At 39.1% G+C, this 22,748-nt stretch overlaps 1 protein-coding gene across 5 annotated transcripts in view; it reads right to left on the bottom strand.

The window, feature by feature from the left end:
* abcc9 (ATP-binding cassette, sub-family C (CFTR/MRP), member 9) overlaps positions 1-22,748 on the bottom strand; it is a 189,636-nt gene that overhangs the window by 5,812 nt on the left and 161,076 nt on the right. For 3 of the 5 annotated variants that reach the window (XM_048554004.2, XM_048554003.2, XM_048554007.2), the window contains 8 exons: positions 21,283-21,396; positions 20,763-20,883; positions 17,713-17,843; positions 13,447-13,525; positions 12,976-13,084; positions 7,063-7,166; positions 3,974-4,107; positions 1,406-1,468 (listed from right to left, as the gene is read on the bottom strand). In XM_048554004.2, the coding sequence (XP_048409961.1) occupies positions 1,406-1,468; positions 3,974-4,107; positions 7,063-7,166; positions 12,976-13,084; positions 13,447-13,525; positions 17,713-17,843; positions 20,763-20,883; positions 21,283-21,396 (855 nt within the window). Of the gene's footprint in view, positions 1-90; positions 271-1,405; positions 1,469-3,973; positions 4,108-7,062; positions 7,167-12,975; positions 13,085-13,446; positions 13,526-17,712; positions 17,844-20,762; positions 20,884-21,282; positions 21,397-22,748 lie in introns of all 5 variants that reach the window. The other 2 variants (XM_048554002.2, XM_048554006.2) reach the window with 2 other exon arrangements.

Consider the following 22,748-nt stretch of genomic DNA (forward strand, 5'->3'; position numbering starts at 1 on the left):
GTGATTGTGTGAAGGTTCTAGCTGAAAGACAAAGAAGCTCAAAATTGCTGGTGTGCACAGCTGATGTCAGTATTCATCAAGTCTACCAACCCAAGAGCTGGACTCTGTGCCAGTAGTGTACACTGGACTCCTCTACTTGTTGAATGTCACCAGAGAGGCAAAGGTGCTCTCCTCCTGGGAAAGCAACTGTGAGGAAGTATCACACTCCACTAAGATACCCTCACAAAAGACTAACACTAGGTCTGTATCCAGAATGGAAGTCTCACGATGCTGAAAGTAGAAACAGCAGAGAAAAACAACAGGTGAATGATGGAGATGGTGAAGGAAAGAAACAGAGAGAGGAATTATCATGTGAGTAGAATAATAAATGGAAGTTTGTCAAAATATGGCAGAAACTTAAAGCAGCAGTAAACATAAGCTAAAATATGGTCATGAAAAATCAAAGGACACTATCTGCCTCAAGGGAGTATTCCTTCACAGGTATGGACTGACTGATAGACTGAATTAATCCAGCATGCTATTTAATATTGGCTACCTCACAAAGAGTGCAGTTTTCCAACTCTCAGTTTTAATAGTCTGCCTCTATTCCACTGAACTTATGATAATAACTGCCATGTTTATTCAAGTGACTTATTTAATTATATTATTCACCATTTTGTTTTTTTTTCTCTCACCAGGTTAAATCTTAATTTGCAATAGTGCAAAATGGGTGATTGCAGAATGTCTCCTGATGCTTATTTTTGTTAAAGTCAATACAGCAGAGGAAAGATAGGCTAGTGACTTGTTGTCACCTAACTCACTGTTACACACCAACAAAATGTATGGTGCTACAATCAGTGCTTTCTCTGACTTACTCTATCTGACAATCTTAAGGATAATTTACATTTGCACTACTGATATAAAGCTTTCCATGCTTGAAGCTTAGCAGTCTTCAAAAGACATGAAATCATGCCATACTCTCCCTGTGGACAAAGTTGAAGATGAAAGTTATATTTTTTTGCCCTACTGTTTTGAGATGACATCTCTCTTGCTAAATCTGATGTCATTGAGAAAAGGTGCTTCCCATGAAAAGTTCCCATTTGATCTAATTTTTTTTTAGCAATTTCAGTAAAAGTTACAGTAGTACAATATGAGGCAGACATTTCCCAATTTATATCCTGTCATTATAAATATTTTTAAAAAGTGCTGTGATAATCTGGATTATTGGTTGAAGATGAAGCCCTAATTTACAAGAGATCGCCTTTAAATAAGACAATTAAAAAAACTATAAAGACAAACCAATGTAGTGCAATGCTAAAGGATAAAACTTCACATGTTCAGAAATTGACAATAGTCACTCCTTCAAAAATACACATGATCTTTGTATATAAAGCATAATAGTACAAATACATAAAGTTAAACTTACTGCAATTGTCACCACAGTGCAATTAGCAAAAGCTGTCATTACTACTTTCTGCAAAATGCTCTCCTGGAAGACAGAAGTTAGAAAGAATTGGTATGGAAATGTATCCTCAAAAATGGCTTCACTATGATATTGCACAGATCTCATTTTAAGGAACACCAATTTTCTGGCTGCATAGGATCACTCAAGTAGCATCCTGTTCATGGTTAGACTCTCTGTGATTGCAATTTCAGGGAGTGCTCTGGACTAGGTCTAATATGAGAAATAAACCTTCAAATCCATTTTGACCCAGTCTGTATGCCCGTTTTCTCTCCCATCCTCATTTCCAAGGGTCAGGTTTATGGACTTGTCCCATGGGTATGGATAAAACACTGCAGTGAACTGCCACTGCCTTTGGCAGGACGGCTTACCAGGAGATTCTGTCACTGTTACCACCTACTATCTGGCAGATTGAAGGATTTACAGGCTAAATATCAACAGGTTTGGCTGTAGCACAACTTGCTTTCTGCAGCCAAAAAGTCCTGGCTTGGGACTCAAACCAAGAATTTCTAATGACAGGGAAGCATGGTAAACTGCGCCATAAAACCTCCATTCTAGGCCAGTGGTCCTTAGTAAACCATATTAAGACATAGGATCTAAGGATTCCTCAAAGATTACTACCAGTGCATCCTTTATTTTTATGGCTGCTTCCTTTAATATTTTAGGATTCAACCATCAAGTCTAGGGAACTCGTCAGCCTTTAGTCCCATTACTTTCCCTCGCATTTTTTTCTCTAGTGCTAGTTATTTTTTTTTATTTCCACTCCACTCTATGCTACTTTTGCCCTTTGATTATTTAGTATTTTTGAAATGCTGTTAGTGTTTCAGACCATGCAGACTGATGCAAGCATTCATGGAATACTTGTCCAGTCTCATTACTTCAGGGACCCATACTCACTGTGGCCCCTGAAACTTTTTCATATGTTTAAAGAGGCACTCACGATGCTTTTCTTTATTACTTGCTAGTTTACTCTTAGTTTATTTTCTCCCTCCTTGCTTTTTGTTTGGTCAATATTTGTTGGTTTTTAAAACTCTTTTAATCCTCTGGTCTACCACTATTCTTTGCCACATTATATGGTCTTTCTTTCAATCGGACATGATGCTTAACTTCCTTGGTTGGTTTAACCACTTTCTAGAACGTTTTTTCCTTGTTGATATATATCCTGGGTGGATTATGAACTACTTTCTTAAATGTCTATCATTTTTCATCATATGTCTTTTCAGTTAAACTCTTACCCATTCTGTTCCTGTCTCTGCCATCATTACTTTGTGAATACCCTTGTTTAAGTTCAGCACTGTTGTTTCCAACCTTTTTTTCTCAGTCTCAAGTAATGATCACTATTCCATTAAGGATCTGTGACTCTGAGCTCCATTATTAGACCTCCCTCATGAGACATTACCGGATCCAAAATAACCCCATTCCTGGTAGGATCTATAATCTATTGTTTTGGGAAACTGTCCCAAATCCATTCCATGAATTTGTCAATTTACAAAATCTTTGTTGTGACTTTGATTTTCCCCAATCTATGTGAGGATTAATGGCACTCATGTTTAATGTCAAAAATGCACTACATTCTATCACTTTCTCCTGATTTATTCACTGGGCTATAACATAGCTACTGTTAGGAGGCCTTTGGACTACTTTCACGGTGTCATCTTCCCCTTGCTATTTCTTACCTCGACACACGTGGATATATACCTTGCAATCCGAGATCATTTCTTGGTAATATACATATTATATCTTGTACTAACAAAGCTACTGAACTACCTTTTGTTCACCTGCCTCTCAGAATCCCTACAGTGTGGAACCAAGGCATTCAGCCCATTGAGTCCACATTGACCCTCCAAAAGGGCATCCCACTCCGATAACCCCCAACCTATCTCTGTAACCCTGCATTTCTCATGGCTAATAAACCTAACTTGCACATCTTTGAACTATGGGAAGAAACTGGAGCACCTTGAGGAAATCCACACAGACAAGGGTAGAATGAGCAAACTCCACACACACAGTCACTGGATAGTGGAATCGAACCAGCACTCCGCCTGCTATGAGGCAACAGTGCTAACCACTGAGCCACCATACTACTTATATCCTTTTGACAAGTTATACACCCCTGAATGTTTAGTTCCTAGCTTTGTGGATTGGTTTACACCATGAAAACTGCTCAACCATAGCATGATTTCTTGGTTTAGTTCTTGCACTAGTTAAGAGATGTTGCCTCTCTTTCTTTGCAAGGAATGCTCCATGTAATGGATGTACAATCTGACATTTAAAAGACATGATAAATCTAAGAAGAGCAGGGTATTTTAAAAGATTCTGATCTTAATTTTTTGTTTTCTTTTAAGTATTTGGGAATGTACAAGAAAGAAAATAATTTGTAGACATTTAACAATTAATAAACAAGGTGTAGAGCTGGATGAACACAGCAGGCCAAGCAGCATCAGAAGAACAGGAAGGCTGACGTTTTGGCTACTAACAATTGAGAAAGTTATGTTTTATGTGAAGGTAAAATGCTGGTCTATCCTGACTTACTGTAGCCATGTCAATAGATGCTGTGGCCTCATCCATGATCAGAATGCTGCTCTTCCGTACAAATGCTCTGGCTAAACTGAAGAGCTGTCTCTGCCCAACGCTGAAGTTCTCTCCACCTTCAGTTACCATGGCATCTGCACAAATAACAAGGGACCTGGATTTACGTGTTAAAACTAAAGATAAAGTTGCTCAGACTTTGCAACACAGTGATCCATGGTTGGCCTTTCACTAGTCATCAGTATCCAAATGATGAACTGTGTCAGTAATTTACTATCATTTGTAAGGTGTCTGGTAGTAAGAAAGAACTTGCATTCATACAGCTGACTTTATGGCTTCAAAAAAAATGTCCAAAATGACTTGCTGTTGAAATGTCAGCACTGGCATGTGGGCAGATGCATCAGACAAGCTATGCACTGGGATAATGCCATTGCTTTGCCTAATGGATATTCTGTGTTCACTTGAACAAGCGAAGATCGGACCTCAATTAACATGTAATCTAAAAAGGGAAAATCTCAACTGTGCAGCACCCCTTTGGCATTGCACTGAAGTGTCATAACCTAGACTCAAGTCCAGGTCCAGGCAATCCGTTAAATTGCTTGTTTTTATATGCAAGGACAAGATGTTGCTGTTAATGTTCAGAAGTGGAATATAATCCATGCCAATTGCTCAATATCAGAATGAAGCAATGCTCAGGTCAAGTTTAACACTGCATTATGCAGAATAAAACTGAGAATAACCCAAATTCAGAAAAAAATGTCCTCTATTTCAGAATTTTGTCATTTTTCCAACTGTCACTAAACCATGTGAAGTTTAAGGGTTGAACATTTGAAGTCCAACACGGTTACAAAGACGTTGGGGAGTGGGGTGTTTGTCAAAAATACCAAGCTGCCAGAGAAAGACAAGGTGTTACTGCAAATCCTTATACAGTAACCACACATCCACAAACAAAAGCTCTAATGGGTCCTGATGATCATATTTTCAGCACAGCAGTGAAGGGGAACAACGAAAGTCAACCCCTCAACACAAGATCTAATGCGCTGATGGAGCAACCTGGAGATGTCGGAGACCCAGTGCCGAAGGAGACTGAGTTTCTCCAGGGAGATGGTAACAGATACTTTTAACCTTGTCACTGAAGACCTCAGGACACCTCACAGCACTGGGCAGTCTGAGCTGACTGTAGCCGTCAATTAAGAGAATTAAGGGCAGTTTTGTGCTAAAGGCATATATTTATTGAAAACTCATTGTCCAGATTCTTGTTACTTTCTGTCTAGAGTTTTATTAGCACAATGCACACAATTGGTTTGAAATTCCTTGCCTAAATTTCTTTGCCTCTTCACAATTCTCTACCTTTAAGACACTTACATCTTCAACTGTCCAAATGCCACACTCCTTTGGTTGTGAGCCGATTACATCTGGTAGTGCTCAAGTAAAGCATCTTTGGAACCTATTTATTGCAGTAAAGGTGCTACATAAATGCAAGTTCTTGATGTTGTTGCTAACTTATGTATGAATGAAATTGATTTCCATTATAATTTTTGTTATTCATTTTAAGTTTCATCTGTAAAGCTTATGAGAGCAAATGAGAGAAGGAGACTAAGTTCTTCTCCAAGCCAGACACCATTCAGTCTTGGAGCTATCAAACTGTTCCTTCAGTGTCACTGGGTCAAAATTCTGACTCAGTTCGATTACATGGAGTGCAAAGGTTCAAGAAGGCAGCTTACCACCACCTTCTCCAGGGGAATTAGGGATTGGTAATAAATGCTGTCTGAACCAACAATTCCCCTGACACCAGGAAAGAATTCTAAAAAAACCCTGACTAAAATTTCATTGGACATATCATTGATATTACTTGTTAGTTTCTTTGAATATTAAGTCTTTACCTTGTCTGAGGTGTTGCAATTTGGAAAGGCACATTTAGGGCAGGACTTGTGGCTGAACAAAGAGACCTTGGAATGCAGGTTCCCAGTTCCATGAAAGTGGAGTCACAGGTAGACACTTCAGTGAAGAAGGCATTTGGTATGCTTGCCTTTATTGGTCAGTGCATCGTGTAAAGGAGTTGGGAGATCATGTTACAGCTGTACAGGACATTGGTTAGGCCCCTTTTGGAATATTGCTTGCATTTCTGGTCTCGTTGCTACAGGAAGGATGTTGTGAAACTTGAAAGGGCTCATAAAAGATGTACAAGTAAGTTGCCAAGATTTGAACTATAGGAAGAGGCTGAACAGACTGGGACTATTTTCCCTTGAGTGTAGGAGGCTGAGGGGTGACCTTATAGAGATTTATAAGATCATGAAGGTTACGGAAATGGTATACAGACATGGGTCTTTTCCCTGGGGTGGGGGAGTCCAAAACTAGAGGGCATGGGTTTAAGGTGAGAGAGGAAAGATTTCAAAGGGAGCAACTTTTTTTTCATGCAGGGGATAGTAAGTGTATCGAATGAGCTGCCAGAGGAAATGGTGGAGGCTGGTACAATTACAACATTTAAAAGGCATCTGGATGGGTATATTTATAGGAAGGGTTTAGAGGGATATGGGCCAAATGCTGGCAAATGGGACTAAATTTATTTAAGAATATCTGGTTGGCTTGGATGTGTTGGAGTGAAGAATCTGTTTTGATGCTGTACACCTCTATGACTATGATACTGAAAGGTCTGAATGAAGTACCACAAGATCATAAGGTGTCGGAGCAGAATTAGGCCATTCAGCCCATCAAGTTTTCTCCACCATTCAATGAGATCATAGCTGATCTGGTAATCCTTAACTACCACAGTTAGTGAAGCAGAGATCTACGGTTGGGGCAGTGCCAAACAAGAGTTTGTGTGCTACAAAAATATATGGAAAAGCAAAGCAGAAACCTACCTCACCAAACTATTTTTGTGATCATATTTTGTTGTTTAACAGCAAGAGACATTCGTCAATGAGCAACAGGAATACTACTATCAGCTGATTTATGAGGTTCTGGGTAAAATAAACTGAACAAATGCCAGGGGTCTGTACTTGTGAGAATCAGCATTAAAACATCAAACCTCATCCTTGATATTTTTAATTCCGGTGTCTTATGAAGCGTTTTATGCAGTTGCACAGACGTACTTAACCCTCCCGGCAGCGATTTGACCATGTTCTTTAGTTGAGCTATTTCCAATGCCTCCCAGAGTCTGTCATCAGTGCACTTGCACTCTGGATCCAAGTTAAAGCTGAAAAAAATTGTAAAATATCACTATAATTACACAGTAGCTTTTTTTTTTTCTGTATGCATGCAACGTAGCGGATCTCAATCTTAATGCTCCATTTTTAATGCAGGTACCAAAATCCAACAAAATAAGACTTAATGCAAGTTCCTGTTCTTCACAGCTTAAGAATGAAGGAGACTCTTAAATCTACGAGAGACAACCTTATGCACAGACAGACCTGAGACCTTATGAGTGAAAAAGTCAGGGTAGAATTACTTTTTTTTCCTGCTCCCTCATGTTTACCACAAGTGGAGAATACAGTCCAGTGTTCCTTTGATTAGCCACATCTGAGTTTTGGTTTACATCTTTTCATTGCTGAATGTGAGCCTTTTTTAAAACTCATCCTATCTTTATTACATTTTGAACAAGGAAAATCTGAAAAAATTTGGAATGTTTTACAAATTTTTTTTAAGAGTCCCTACTAGTGTGAGACAGGTCCTTTGGCCCAACAAGTCCACACCAACACACAGAACATCCCACCCAGACCCATTTCCCTATAACCCACCTAAACTACATATCCCTGACACTATGAGCAATTTAGTATGGCCAATCCACTTAACCTCTACATCTTTGGACTGTGGGAGGAAACCTGTGTACCCAGATGAAACCCACACAGACATGGAGAGAATGTGCAAACTGCACGCAGGCAGTCACCTGAGGCTGGAATCAAACCCAGGTCTCTGGTGCTGTGAGGGAGCAGTGCTAACCACTGAGCCACCGTGCTGTCCTGTATATATATTAACCTGTATATTTTTCTCAGTAGACTCTTTGTGTCACCTTCACCACTCCTCCTCTCACCTAGTTCTGCATCATTCTCAAATTTGGTGATTGTACATTCACTTTTCTTCTCCAAGATATTAATGTATGTATAATTATGACCCCAGCACTGATCCCTATAATACTATGCACATAACACTGAAACTAAGCACAACACTTGTATAAATTTAACTAGTTGCAAGCTAGCTCCCATTAACAGGTATAGGTTGAAAATATAAATTTGTTGATTAAAATAGTTGTTTAAGATTCATCAATTCACAAGATGTTGATACTAATAAGTATGAGTTTGTTTCTATCCTCTCTCTCTCTCTCTCTCTCTCTCTCTCTCTCGGTATTTCTTTAACTGAGATTTCTTAGAACCCAAGAGTTCTACCAGCATCCCCAAAGGGTTTGTGGCAATTTTCAGGACATTTGAAAACTATACCAGATGCAAACACCTTTTTAAAATTTCTGCAGAAAATTAAAATGGATTAATTGTGATACGCTAACATTAAACAATGCAAAACAATTTATCACAAACATTTAACAATGAAGTTTAATTTTGTATTGTTTTAATAGTGTGCTAGAAGTGCAACTTGTTCTTGTTGTTGCTAATAGATCGTAACTTTTTAATGAATGAACAAAATCAAGCTTCCACAATTCACTTGTTACTGTTTTTAACCTTTTGCCACACAATGTGGGAATCGTCTCCAACTAAGAATCTCGAGTCAGACATCATTCATGTCTTCTTTTAGCATTTTTGTACATCAAAACCGTCCACAGGCCTTCCCACCATGAAGTGGAAGTAGAAAGATAGCAGTGTTCCCGTCTGCCACTGTGCCACTTCACTAACTACACTCTCTGCTGTAAAACTCCTCAAGGGTGAGAGTATTCCATCCTGTTGGTGGAACTGAACTTCACCAGAATTACGCAACATGCAAAAGCAAAAGAGCAGCTCATTCACCACCCAGCCCATTCAACACTCCACCTCATCTTCTTTTACACTGAAGCCAACCAGGCAGGTGTGTAACATAATGCCTCAGATAGTAGGAACTGCAGATGCTGGAGAATCTGAGATAACAAGGTCCAGAGCTGGATGAACACAGCAGGCCAAGCAGCTTCACAGGAGCAGGAAAGCTAATATTTTGGGCCTAGAACCTTCTTCAGAAATGAAGAAGAGTCAAGGCCCAAAATGTCAGCCTTCCTGCTCCTCTGATGCTGCTTGGCCTGCTATGTTCATCCAGCTCTACACCTTGTTATCTCTATAACATAATGCCAATAGGGTAATGATTGTTTTGCAAGTGATGCAAAAGGCCAGTTTCACCATACACAATCTCAAAATTGTCACACATAAAGAAAGCACATTAGAAAATGCTTTAGAAATAGGCTGGAATGAATACACATATGTTGTCATTCTGTAGTGATAATGGCTACAAAAGTAAACCATTCCCTCCAACAGGTGAATTCCCACCCCACAAGTGCCTTTTCTCATGGAACCTTTTCAATATCTATTCTTTTCTTCCTCAGGTGTTAATCTAACTTCCATTTAAATGTCCCCTTGATAGCCACCTCTATTAATCTTTTGTGGCAGTACATTCCAAATACTTTCTGGGTAATGCAGTTTTGCTCCGACATCCTTGTGACAATCTTGTTTTATGGCCCCTAGTGCTGTTCTCCTCTCTAAGTGGAAACAATTTTCTCTATGTGTATCCTATCAAATGCATTCATAATCTTAAAATTCTCTAACAGCCCAACTAGTGGTCCTCTGAGAGAAAGGAATCCCAGAATGAAATACAGCTGGTGAGAGAATGCAACTTGCTGGAAAAATTAATAATTTATGTCTCTTCTACACCAGCTAATCATACTCCATAATGAGACATGCCAATTGAAACAGTGCAGTCGAGAAACTTTTAGATGAGTTTCAATGCAGTTATGTGCCATCACTACACTTTGGTAAACAACAGGCAGCCAACTGGGATGGAGGCAACTGAAAGCTTAATGGCTCCAATAGCAGCATAGACAATGAAAAGGGGTCTCCAGTTATGGCTGAGAATTCAAAGATACTGGCCATGACTATTTGACAGGCAGTCATTAATAATTCCAATATGAAATACTCAGAGTGGTTTGTCTATGTAACCCACAAAGACAGGGAATGGTTAAGATGAATAACATGCATGCATTTCAAGGAAAACCCACAAAGACAGGGAATGGTTAAGATGAATAACATGCATGCATTTCAAGGAAAACTAAACAAGTACACAAAGGCAAAAGGAATAGAAGCAGAATACAGTAGAAACCTTTAAAGGTCTTGGATGAGGAGAGGTAGAAGAGGTTCAGGTGGAGCATAAACCCACCATGTTGAGTGGCCTTCTCTGTTCTGTAAATTCTACATCATATTTTTATGTATTCTTCAAGCATAACAAATTTTTGAGTATTACAGCTGATTATTAGCTTGACCTACTAGTCAGTTTTTCGTAGCATTGCACAAATCAAATGTAATATTTTGGCAAGGGATGGATTAGAGTACACAAAATAATTAGATTACAGTACTCAGATGTAATCGGACCTTATTCAAAGGAATAGGTTCTTTCTTTTTATACAACAATGTTTTTTTTTATTATTGTACATAATTAAACAACATCACATAAACAGATGGCATGGTCATTATAACATTGCTTTGTGTGGAACTTTTCAGTGAAAAATTGACTGCCATGTTTTTTTACTTTATAACAGAGACCACATTTCAAAATATCTCACAAGCTGTGAAGTGTTTCGAACATCACTTGATCATGAAAGGTGCTTTGTAAATAAGTCTTCATTTCTTTTTTCAGCCACTTTGCACAATCGCCTCTGGTTACAAAATTATCTTGTATGATGAAATTGTGAATATTTGCTTCATTTTCCTGACGTTTCCCTCATTATTTTAAATTCCATTATTCAAAATAAGTTAACAGCATCATTATAATGGCAGACTTCTCTCAGGAAAACACATTAAGCATCTGTACAGCATCATCCCTGGAGTGACTTCTAGACCTGCATGTCTGTTTCTGGGTTAAAAAGGCTTTTTTTTTGGCCAGGTTAATCAATCAGTTTCTTACTAGTTGGTGCTAAATTTCCTCCATATTTTGGCCAGTGTGATTAGATTATAGGGTAATAGAAAGATTACACACATCTTAGGGACATACGTCACACATACCCTTTGCCAGAATTTTTGAGGAAACTTAAGCTGATTGCATTCTGGGAAAATGAGATGAACTAGTTAACACTGCAATCACAGGCCAGGATTTAAGTCCATTGCAATCACTAGATAGCAAAATAGATAACAAAGAAAATTGGTTGTGTAGTGGACAGCGAAGAAATTTACCTCAGAGTACAATGGGACCTTGATCAAATAGGCAAATGGGCCGAGGAATGGTAGGTGGAGTTTCATTTAGATAAATGTGAGATGCTGCATTTTGGTAGGGAAAATCAGGGCAGGACTTATATACTTAATGGTAAGGTTCTGGGGAGTGTTGTTAAACAAAGAAACCATGGGGTGCAGGTTCATAGTTCCTGGAGAGTGATCGCAGGTAAACAGGGTAGTGATGCAAGTGTTTGGCATGCTTGCCTTTATTGGTCATTGCATGTTGGGAGGTCATGTTGCGGCCAGTTTTGGAATCCTGCATTCAAAACTGGTCTCCCTGCTATAGGAAAGATGTGAAACTTGAAAGGGTTCAGAAAAGATTTACAAGGATGTTGCCACAGTTAGAGGGTTTGAGCTATAGGAAGAGGCTGAATAGGGCTGGAGTATTTTGACTGGAGTGTTGGAGGCTGAGGGGTTGCAATACAGAAGTTAATAAAATCATGAGGGGCATGGATGGGGTGCATAGTCAAGGTCTTTTCCTCAGGGCATAGGTTTAAGGTGAGAGGGAAATTTTTAAAAGGGACCTAAGGGGTAATTTTAATACCAAGGGTGGTACATTTATGGAATGAGCTGCCAGAGGAAGTGGTGGAGGCTGGTACAATTTCAACATTTAAAAGGCAAATGGATAGGTACATGAATAGGAAGTGTTAGAGCAATATAGGTCAAATGCTGGCAAATGGGACTAACTTAATTTAGAATATATGGTCAGCATGGACAAGTTGGACCAAAGGATCTGTTTCCATGCTGTTCACTTCTGAGTCTAACAAAGTCTATCTCATATACTTTCTCAATAATTATACAATACAAATCATTACTGAGTTCTTGATTTCAATTCTCAATTTCTTATCAATTAGAATCAAATATGAAGTGACAAAAATCCTACTGTTGTGAATTTTGTAAAAATAGGTTCCTTAAGCATTCTGCACTTAATACATGTCATAAAATTGAAATTAAACTGCGCAATTTATGAATTTCAATGTGTATCCTTTACAATGGATAATGGTGCAGAAATTCTACTGAGAATTATAAGAAAATTGATGCATGGCCTGCCTGCTAATCCAACAACTTGCTACATCTCCACATTGAATGTACTTTTCATATCAGAGAGTCATCCATACCTATTCTGTTTAAGAGAATAGCATTCTTATCTGCCATGAATAATTTTTTTGCCCTCTTGTTCTGTACTAACAGCAGGAGGATGACTTTCAGTTCCTCTGGCAAATCTCCATCCGTGCTTAGACTTGCACTTAATTAATGACCATGGTTCAAGATCATGGTCAGAGTGACAGAGATTTTAGGACCCCTGATAGAAAGGCTATTACACGCAAGATTACTGTGATTAGGTGGGAGAATCCTGTCTTTGTGAGATACTCAAAAAAGGGCTAAGGAATTGCAAGTGTACTCAGTTCTTACATTCAAATTTCTTCTCAACTCTCTGACATTCAGCATTTCCACTGCAATGAGATTCTGTGCTTAATGTAAACTGCGAGGTTCAATTTGACATATAGCAGCTGAGCAGATGAGCTATTCCTATTTAAAGCATATTCTGGGCTGCTGTCCAAGACTAAGCATAGAACACTGTGGAGCCAGCATTGCAGCCAAGAGCTTGCTTACCGAATGGATCCACTAAAAAGAACAGGGTCTTGCAAAATAATGGAAAGTCTTGAGCGAAGAGTATGAAGAGGGAGCTTGCTGATATCTATTCCATCAATGATGATTTTACCTATTATATAATTATAAAGCACAAAGTTAAAAGCACAATGAGTTATGTTTTGTTCAGAGTTCAACGTCATTCTTGAGTTCATTGCTATTTGAGCCATTTGTTTATCTTTTACCAGTTAAGAGACTCATATACTTTACAGATTGATGGAACCCTTATACTCTTCAATTGGGAATTGACATCAGGGACGGACAGTCAGAAAGAGAAATCATTTAATCATAAATTGCAACTACTAAATGACTACCACCTAAGCTGTAAACCAGTGACTGAGATAATGTTGTGCTTTCTCGCAGTAATAAGGGGTTTACAAAAAATTTTACTGGTTTGCAGCACTGGCAGACTGCAGCACTAGTGGCTGGACTAACCTTCAAATATATCCACCATCCTGAAGAAAGCCAGCGACAGGGAAGATTTTCCACTGCCGGTGCGCCCACATATCCCAACCTGGAAAACAAATACAACACACACATATATATGCAAACAATTGTTTCTTTATTTGTGTCAAATGGACTGAATCAAATGTATGAATTATTAAGTAGAAAATCAGCTGTATAATATTTTGATTAACGCATGTTCAGTGGAGCAAATAGACATTCTAATTATGCAGCGGGGAACGTGGACAATCATTTTCTTATATCCTGACTTATAGCCTTCAGCCACTATTATTAAAATCAATTTCTAGTGAATGAAAACAATAATTGTTGGAAGACTGTGGATCAGGATAAATAATGCACAAAAAATTAAAATTTATCATAAAGAGTAACAAATGGCAAAACTGTGAATAGAGTGAAGAAAGGAATTTTATATTTTAGTGATGTTGAACGCTCAGTGAATTCCATTGATGGATGTCACTCGTTTCCTTTCTGTATTGTGAGGCAGAATCTTTTCTATACTGCATCTGACATTATCAAAAGAGAGACTTATGTTTATGTATCATTTTCACTATCTCCGGATGTCTATAAGTACTTTACAACCCAGGAAATAACCTTCAAGTGTTTTCAGTATAGGAAACACTCTGCAATTTACACAAAATAAGGACTGAATACTCTGTTCTTAGTGATGTTGACTGAAGCACAAATATGGCCAGAATTCCTGGAACTGTGTTTTTAATTGAAATAGTGCAATGGGAACTTTTGTTTTCACCTGAAAAGGCAGATGGGGCCCAAGTTCATCACTTTCTCTGACAGACGGCATCTCCAACAATGCAGCACACCATTAGTACTGTACTGGAGTGTCGACCTTGACTTTTATGCTGAAGAAGTTAAACACAGAGAACCTTGCTTGGTTGCAAATAGACAAGATGGGAAAAAAAATTATTTCAAAATGTTCTGAGAAAATATGGCAAGTTAAAAAAAAAATCTGACTTAATCTCCTCAGTGGGTATAACTCTCAAGTCTAGGCAGAAGTCCGTCTGGCTGTCACTACATTCTGTGCATTACAGGGGAATACTTCACTGTCAGAGGTACAGCTTTTAAGATGGGGATCAGATTGAGTTTCCTTATGCCTTTTTACACAGATGAAAAGGATCCCATGGTGCATTTCTACATTTTTTTATCCCTCAATGAATGTCACTAAACCAAGTTATCTGCTATTATCATTGTTGGTGCAACCATTATTGGCCCCTTTAGATTAGTATGTGAGATATGGTTAAAACCCACGTTATTCTGTTACTACTCATTCATGATATGTAGGTGTTGCTGGCTGGGCCAGAATTTATTGTCCATTCCATCCCTATTTGTGAAATAACTCCATAGAGGCTAGTATCCCATCACCAAGTCACCCTTATGTACATATAGAGAGTACTTGATGCTGATCCAGCTCCCTCTGAGCCAGCTCTCAGAGTGAACAGAACCCCTGACACTCTTGTTTATATCTGTCAGCCAAGGCTCCCTGATTGTCCCAGGTTAACAATCCCAATCAGGGAACTCATTTTCTGTGAGGTACACCTGACAGACCTTGTTAATAATCACCATAATTTGCCCTTGAGAAGCCAGTAAATATGGTATAGATATACCAACAATGCTGTTAGGGATGGAATTCCAGGATTTTGATCCATCAGTCATCTGGACTGGTATCTATTTTTTTTTCTGCCATGACTGCTTTGAAGTTGTTTGTCCTGTCACAACTAAATCCTGATATTTAAGGGCAAGAGAGTGCAGTGAAAATAACTGGCATGCTTTGCAAAGATTAACCATTGGAAGTAACAATACACAGAGTGGGATCTTTACCAAGATCATGGGAAATTCAGAGCTGTATTCTAATGCTTTTATTTTTATGTCTTTTAAATACATCATTAAACCCTTGTATGCTTTCCACAACACCAACCACTACTGGCTGAAAACCAAGTATATGCCTTTGTTCAGTGTCTGAATAAGTGCAGAGATGTTTGGAAATCCATTTTTGTTCAGCTCTCCAAGTAACCGTCAACATTGTTTGCACTGAACAAAACCTCCACCATTAGACGCTTTATAATCAACATGGTTTTAGAGAAGTTTGAACCCAAGTCCCTCAAGAGACATGTCTCTTTTGATTCAAGTTAATATACATAAATGGCATAAGAGATAATGATCTCCAGAATCTTACCTGAGCTATGGGAGAATTGGCACTGAGTAAATATGATCAGGGAGTTGAATACATGGCTGAAAAATAGATTTAAGAGAAATAATTTGGGTGGTACGGCAGCTCAGTGGTTAGCACTGCTGCCTCACAGCACCAGTGACCTGGGTTTGATTCCAGCCTTGGGTGACTGTGTGTGGAGTTTGCACTTTCTCCCTTTGTCTGCGTGGGTTTCCTCCCACAGTCCAAAGACGTACAGGTTGGGTGGATTGGCCATGTTAATTGTCCATAGTGTCCATGGATGTGCAGGCCGGGTAGATTAGCTGTGGTTACAGGGAGAGAGGGGATTGGGTCTGAGTGGGATGATCTTTGGACGTTTGGTGTAGACTAAGTGGGCCAAATGGCCTATTTCTGCATTGTAAGGATTGTAATGATAGGCGTTGATGAGACACTGGCACCAGTACAGGGGAAGAGAAAGCTCAGCTATGTAGGGACCAGAAACTTTGGAAAATTGTCTTAATGGGGTTGCAGAGTGTGCTTTAAACTGAATAGTTGGCTGGGGCTAACTGGAAGATTCATGTGAGGTGAAATTTGGAAGGGGGAACAACAAGGCATACTGCAGGGATGTGAGGTGGCTAATGATAACCAGAGTGCGGCAGCAAGGGACAATGTGCAAATATAAAAGGGTCAGTGTGTGGAAAAATGATGAAAGACAGAATTCAAAGCTGGCTTTTAGCCTCAAATCCACTTTTTCATATACTCCCCATATCCCTTGATTCCTTTAGAAGCCAAACATTCTCCATGTTAGTATTAAATAGATATATTGATATTGCATTTGCAGCCCTCTGGGATGTTGTTGGATCTGTTGAATTCCAAAGATTTACCATTTGAGTGAAGAAATTTCTCCTTTGTTCAATCCAAAATCATCTTCCCCTTATCCTGAAACTGTGCCCATTTCTAGCCTATCCAGGCAGGGAGACAACCTGACGGCATCTATCCTTTCAGAGATAATGGGAACTGCAGATGCTGGAGAATCCAAGATAACAAAGTGTGTGTGTGTGTGTGTGTGTGTGGGGGGGGGGGGGGGGGGGGTTGGATGAACACAGCATCTTAGGAGCACATATCCTTTTTAGCCCTTTCAGCATCTTGTTGTGTTTCAATGAGATCACCTCTCATTGTTGTCAAGTTCAGAGAGTATAGGGTAAATTGCTCAGCTTTTCATGCTAGAATGTCATGAGACAAGTCAGTTTAACCCTACTGACGATGTGTTGTTGCAATTGTAACCCTGCTCAGTCCAAGAGGAATCAGAGGTTCAGACATCTGATGTGTGTGCTTGTCTGTGGAGCCAGTGATGCGAAGCTACCATCTGTGGGATTGTGATTGATAACCTTTTCACAGTGTTATAGATGTTTACAGCACAAGAGGTCATTTGGGCCTTTACATCCATGCTAATCCACAAAGATCTGACTACATTATCCCCATTTTTCAGCTCATGACCCATATGAATATACAACACAAATGAATATCTAAATACTGCTTCAATGTTACAAGAGTTTCTGCCTCAACCACCCTTTCAGGCAGTGGGTTTCAGATTCTCTCAGTGAGAAAATTATTACTCAATTCTTCTTTTACTCTTCTACATCTTACCTTAAATTTATGCTTCCTGATTATTGACAGCTGTACTAATGATAAAAGTGAATTTCTAGCTATACTCCTCAAAGCCTGTCAAAATAAGCAGCTACCAGTACTGTTTGTCTGTAGCTCCAACACAGCACACTAACACAACTCAACAAAAAAGTGACATCCTATACCTCTGATATGAAAATTAACATAAGTCTTGTAGAGCAACAGTATTTGAGAACCAGTGAGATAGAAGCCAAATGTGAGTTTTGAATTTGAAATTTCTTTAATTGTTAGGCTGTTGGTATTACCTGGTTGATGTACGAGATTCCCTCTCATTTCTATTTTCCTGTGGAGTGCTGTGCCTGCCCCATTGTCTACAATAAGTTTGCAACATTTATCCAACTCTTACAAGGACCATTAAACAATACGATTTGTAAGACTCTCTTAATTACCTTCTGACCTGGTGTGATGTAGGCTTTGACGTGTTTAAGAACAGGTTTGAGAGCCGGGTCATATCGAACACAGAGATCCTGAATCTTTATTTCTCCTTGCTGCGGCCAGTCTTCTGGGACTTGGGATGGGTCTATGTGGAAAGTCAAGATGTAAAATTTACATTTAATCTCAAACAGGTATTGGTAGTTTAGGCCTTTTTTTAAAAAGATCTTAGGACCTGGCTTCCATCCATTGTTACTTATTCTAAATCAAGTCACATATAAGCACTTCAGAATAACTTACCTACTGACCTTCCCTGCCCTTGCTCAGGAAAGTGCACACACTTTCTAGAACTTGCCATAAGAGAAATTGCAGGTGATAACCAACACCCACAGACTGAGTGACATAATTTATAATTGTCAAAGGTCCCAGTGTGATTCTTTCTTGTTTATAGATCTGTAAAATTTCCAGCAAATTGCGAGAGATAAGTTTCAAAAATAAGCCCACTGCACCGAGAACAATACCTGTTTTTAAAATAATTCATTCATGGGATACAGGCTCACTGGTTGATTAACATTTATTGTCCATCCCTAGTTGCTCTTGAGAAGGTGGTGGTGAGCTGCCTTCTTGAACTGCTGTAGTTTAGGTATAGGTGGACCCACAATGCTGTTCAGAAAGGAGTTTCAGAATTTTGACCTACTAGCACTAGGGAAATGACAGTCAATTTTTCAGTCTGAATGATGTGTGACTTGGAGGGGATCTTGTAGGTGGTGATGTTCCCATGTGTCTGCTACTTCTGTCTTTCAAGATGGAAGTGTATTTAGAAGGCGACGTATAAGGAGCCTTGGTGAGTTTCTGCACTCTATCTTGTAGATGGTACACACTGCTGCTATTGGTGGAGGAAGTGGATGCTTGTGGATGTGATGCCAATCAAGCGGACTGCTTTGTCCTGAATGGTGTCAAGCTTCTTGAATGTTGTTTGAGCTGCACTCGTCCAGCCAAGTGGGGAGTATTCCATCACACTCCTGGCTTGTACTGTGTAGATGGTGGACAGGCTTTGGGGAGTCAGGAGGCAACTTACTCATTACAAGCTTCCTAGTGTCTGACCTGCTCTTGTAGCCACTGTATTTATATGGTTAACACAAAGTTTTGATTGAATGGTGACATCTGCATCCCCCCTTCCGCAACCCTCTTGCAGCCAAAAATGTGGGCATTGAGTGATGGTAATGCCATTGAATGTCATGGGGTAATGGTAAACTCTTACTTGTTAGAGATGGTCATTGCATTTGTGTGGGGTCTGAATATTACTTGCCACTTTTCAGCTCAAGCCTGGATATCGTCTCGGTCTTACTGCATTTCATTATGGTCTGCCTCACTATCTGATTTGTAGCATCTGTTTTCACAAGAGGTTAACCATATGAGGAGGTTTAAAAGTTCTGAATGGCTTTAATGAACGGATGCTATTTTCACTGATAAGTGTGTAGGAGTGAGAGTTATGTTAGATCATTCGATGATTCATTATTTCTTTCATCTCCATATTGCTGCTGAAGTTCTGTCCTGTGAGAAACCGAGAGTTAACAAGTTGCTATTGATTTTCTTCAGTAATACTGTCCTAAAATCTTCCCAATGTGGCCTTTATCTGCCTCAGTGTTTGTGAACAGCAATGTAATATTTCCGATTTTACCCTTTTTTGGTACCATCGCATATCATGGGAAAATTAGAAGCTTTTAACATTAAACAGTACAACTGCATTACCTTTTAATCTACAATACATAAGTGAATTCAAGCCTAGTTTATCGGTCTACCTCAGAATTTAGCCTTTTTGGCTCCAGAATCATCTGTTGTGCATCGCTGTTCCGAGGAATACATATCCTTTCTGAGGTTCGTTGGAACTGAAACATGCATTATTCCAGAGAGGGTGTGACCAGAACTCTGTACAACTTTAACATAGGTACCATCTCCGAATATACAGTGGACTGTGTTGTCATATTGTATTAAAAGCAAAGTAATGAGATGTCTGAAATCTAAGATGAAAACAATAATGTCCTGGAGAAACTCAGCAGATCTGGCAGAATCCGTGGAGAGAGAAACAAAGTTATCGTTTCAAATCCAAGATTACTTTTTCTTGGAACTGTTACTGTACTGTCTCCTTGGGAAAGGGGTTCCTCTCTGGGCATGGAATTATGAAATTTTCCCCCTTATACAAGGGAAGTCCAAGCAAGAATTGATCTTGTGTGATATACAGTAGCTATAGAAATTCAGACAGCTGATAAATTTGTTTGTCAGTGGGAAAATTAAACCACATTGACTTAGAGAGCATCATATCTCATCCCTGAGATAATGGGAACTGCAGATGCTGGAGAATCCAAGATAACAAAGTGTGGAGCTGGATGAACACAGCAGGCCAAGCAGCATCTTAGGAACACAGGGTCTAGGCCCGATGCTGCTTGGCCTGCTGTGTTCATCTAGCTCCATACTTTGTTATATCTGATCACTGTCCCGTGTACAGCGGTCAATTGGAACAGATGTAAGGCTAGGGTGGAATAGAAGACATTACTGAGTTACTACTGCTGGTTAGTATCCAGAGACTGCTAGAAAGAGCAACCAAGTGAGAAATAGGCAAGGATGGAATTGTGAAGCCCTCTAGCTGAAGCAGCCCCAAATTCCCATTAACTATCCTCACAAATAAAGAATTGTCAAATTAGCAAGATTCTGCTATTTCTAACAAGCCAATCAGAATGCCAAAAGAATTATTTTCAGCATTACTACTATTGTAACATTTTACCTGATGTGCTTAATGTTTATACATCTCAGAATATCAACATAGATCAATTTTTGTGAAGTTCATTTTTATGTATAACTAAATAAAGCATTACTGTAAACTGGAACAGGTACAGTTCTATCAGCTATAACAAGGTGTAGAGCTGGACGAACACAGCAAGCCAAGCAGCGTCATAGGAGCAGGAAGGCTGACGTTTCGGGCCTAGACCCTTCGATACAGTTCTATCAGCTATTTCTTTTTACTTCTAGGCTTATATTCCAAGGGATGGATTGTATCTGTAAATCATACCGATGGTTCCTTCATAATTTTCACTTTCAATGTTCAGGAAACTGTTCACCTTCTTCACAGCTCCCATCTGCACTTCCAAATCAGCGAGATTTCTCACTACCCAATTAAGGTAATTACAAACCTATGCAAAGAAAAAAAAATCATTTAAATAATGACTTTTAGGACAATCCAAAGTGCTTCACAGCTAATAACAGTAACTTGTATCTTTAATGTAATGAAATATCCAAAGGTAGTTCATAAAATATGACATTGAGTCACTTCAGGAGATATTAGATTATACTACTAACAGCTTGTTCTAAAGGGCGTGGGTTAAAAAGAGAGAGTTAGGCAGAGAGGCAGAGAAGAGTGGGAATGGGAATTCTAGAACTGAAAGCATAGTGGCAATGGTGAAGCCTTTGTAATTGGGAATGAGTAAGAATCATAGAAGCCAACATTCCACCAATTAGCTGTTCTCCTTAATATATTGATATCATTATCTATTAGTGTCTATTATTGACAAAGGCAAACTGGGTCTACTTACTGTTAATGCATAGGTCAGACCAAATCCCACAAAACCAGATGAAAGACCATAGTAATGGGAATATGTTATGGTAGCTAGAGCTGCAGTGAGGACAATGTAAGCACCAAGATAGTCCTATTCAAATCAACAAGAAGATGATATCAGTTTACTGTAATGTGAGAAGCGGTCTACAGTTAGCACAGATTTCCCGCTAACCCTAAAAATGCAATTTACCTGACTGTGCATTTTATTTTGCTCTGATCCATTTCACTTCAGTTATATATCAGATCGATTATTTACTAAAAGTATATCTTTGAAAAATATTGTTACTAATTTGAAATGTTATTTGCAAAATTCAGACCCCTGAAGCGTGCAGTGTTTGAAACAGATGTAAGTCGATGAATAGTTACAAATAAATAGTGTCTGGTGGATTTGAAATATGAATGTGTTGGTCCTTCTTTAGTTTGTTGTATTCACTATTTGCCAACCTCTTGAGTAAAACTGTAACCAGAGTATATGCAAGTAAATATGATGTTTATGAGCAATCAATTCAGCTGAAAAAGAGCGGATGTACCATGGAACTGCTTATCTCATTGAAATATGCCATGATACTGAGATATTTGGGATCCACTGGCATACGGTATCCTTAGCTTTCTTAATAAGGGGAGCTATGTTGAATTTATTTAAGACACTTGTTAGATCTCAGTGTTGTGTGCACTTGTGTGTGCCACATTGTAGGAAGAATGTGAACACATTGGAGACAGTGTAGAAGCAATTTACAAGAATGTTCCCAGGAATGAGAAAATCTCAGGTATGAGGATATATTAAAGAGATTGGGACCGTCCTCCTTGGAGAGAAGAAGGCTAAGAGGAGACTTGATAAAGGTTTTCAAAGTAATGAGCAGGCTGGACAGATTAAATAGGGAGAAACCGTTGCTGTTCCTAAATGGAACAAGAATGGGAAGATATAGGTTTAAAAAGTGGTGTGCAGAGCCAGTGCAGGTTGTTTACCAGTTTGTTACATAAAAAAAGACATTTCCACACAACAAGTAGTTAGAGTACAAATGCACTGCCTGGAAATGTGGTACAGGCAGGTTCAACTGAGGCGTTCAAAAGGGGCATTGGATGATTATTTGGACAGAAATGATGCGCAAGGGAATGCAAGGAGAAAAAAAACTGAAGATTGGTACAAGGTAACAGTGCTCATGTGAAAAGCCAATGCAGGAATGATGGGATGAATGGCCTCCTTCTGCACAGTAACAATTCTGAGAATCTGTGATATGAACATCTATCCTAGAGAAAGTAACCTGTTTGAGATGGACACACGACGTGAATCAAGGCAACAGTGAGCAGGAGTGCATGCTTATTCCAGTGCAGGGGCAGGATGCATTTAATGTTCCTCATCAGCACAGAACCATCACCGGACCTGAAATGTTAACTCTATTTTCTCCTCCACAGATGCTGCCAGACCTGCTGAGCTTTTCCAGC

This window comes from Stegostoma tigrinum, chromosome 25, assembly GCF_030684315.1.
Source record: "Stegostoma tigrinum isolate sSteTig4 chromosome 25, sSteTig4.hap1, whole genome shotgun sequence".
Taxonomy (NCBI): domain Eukaryota; kingdom Metazoa; phylum Chordata; class Chondrichthyes; order Orectolobiformes; family Stegostomatidae; genus Stegostoma; species Stegostoma tigrinum.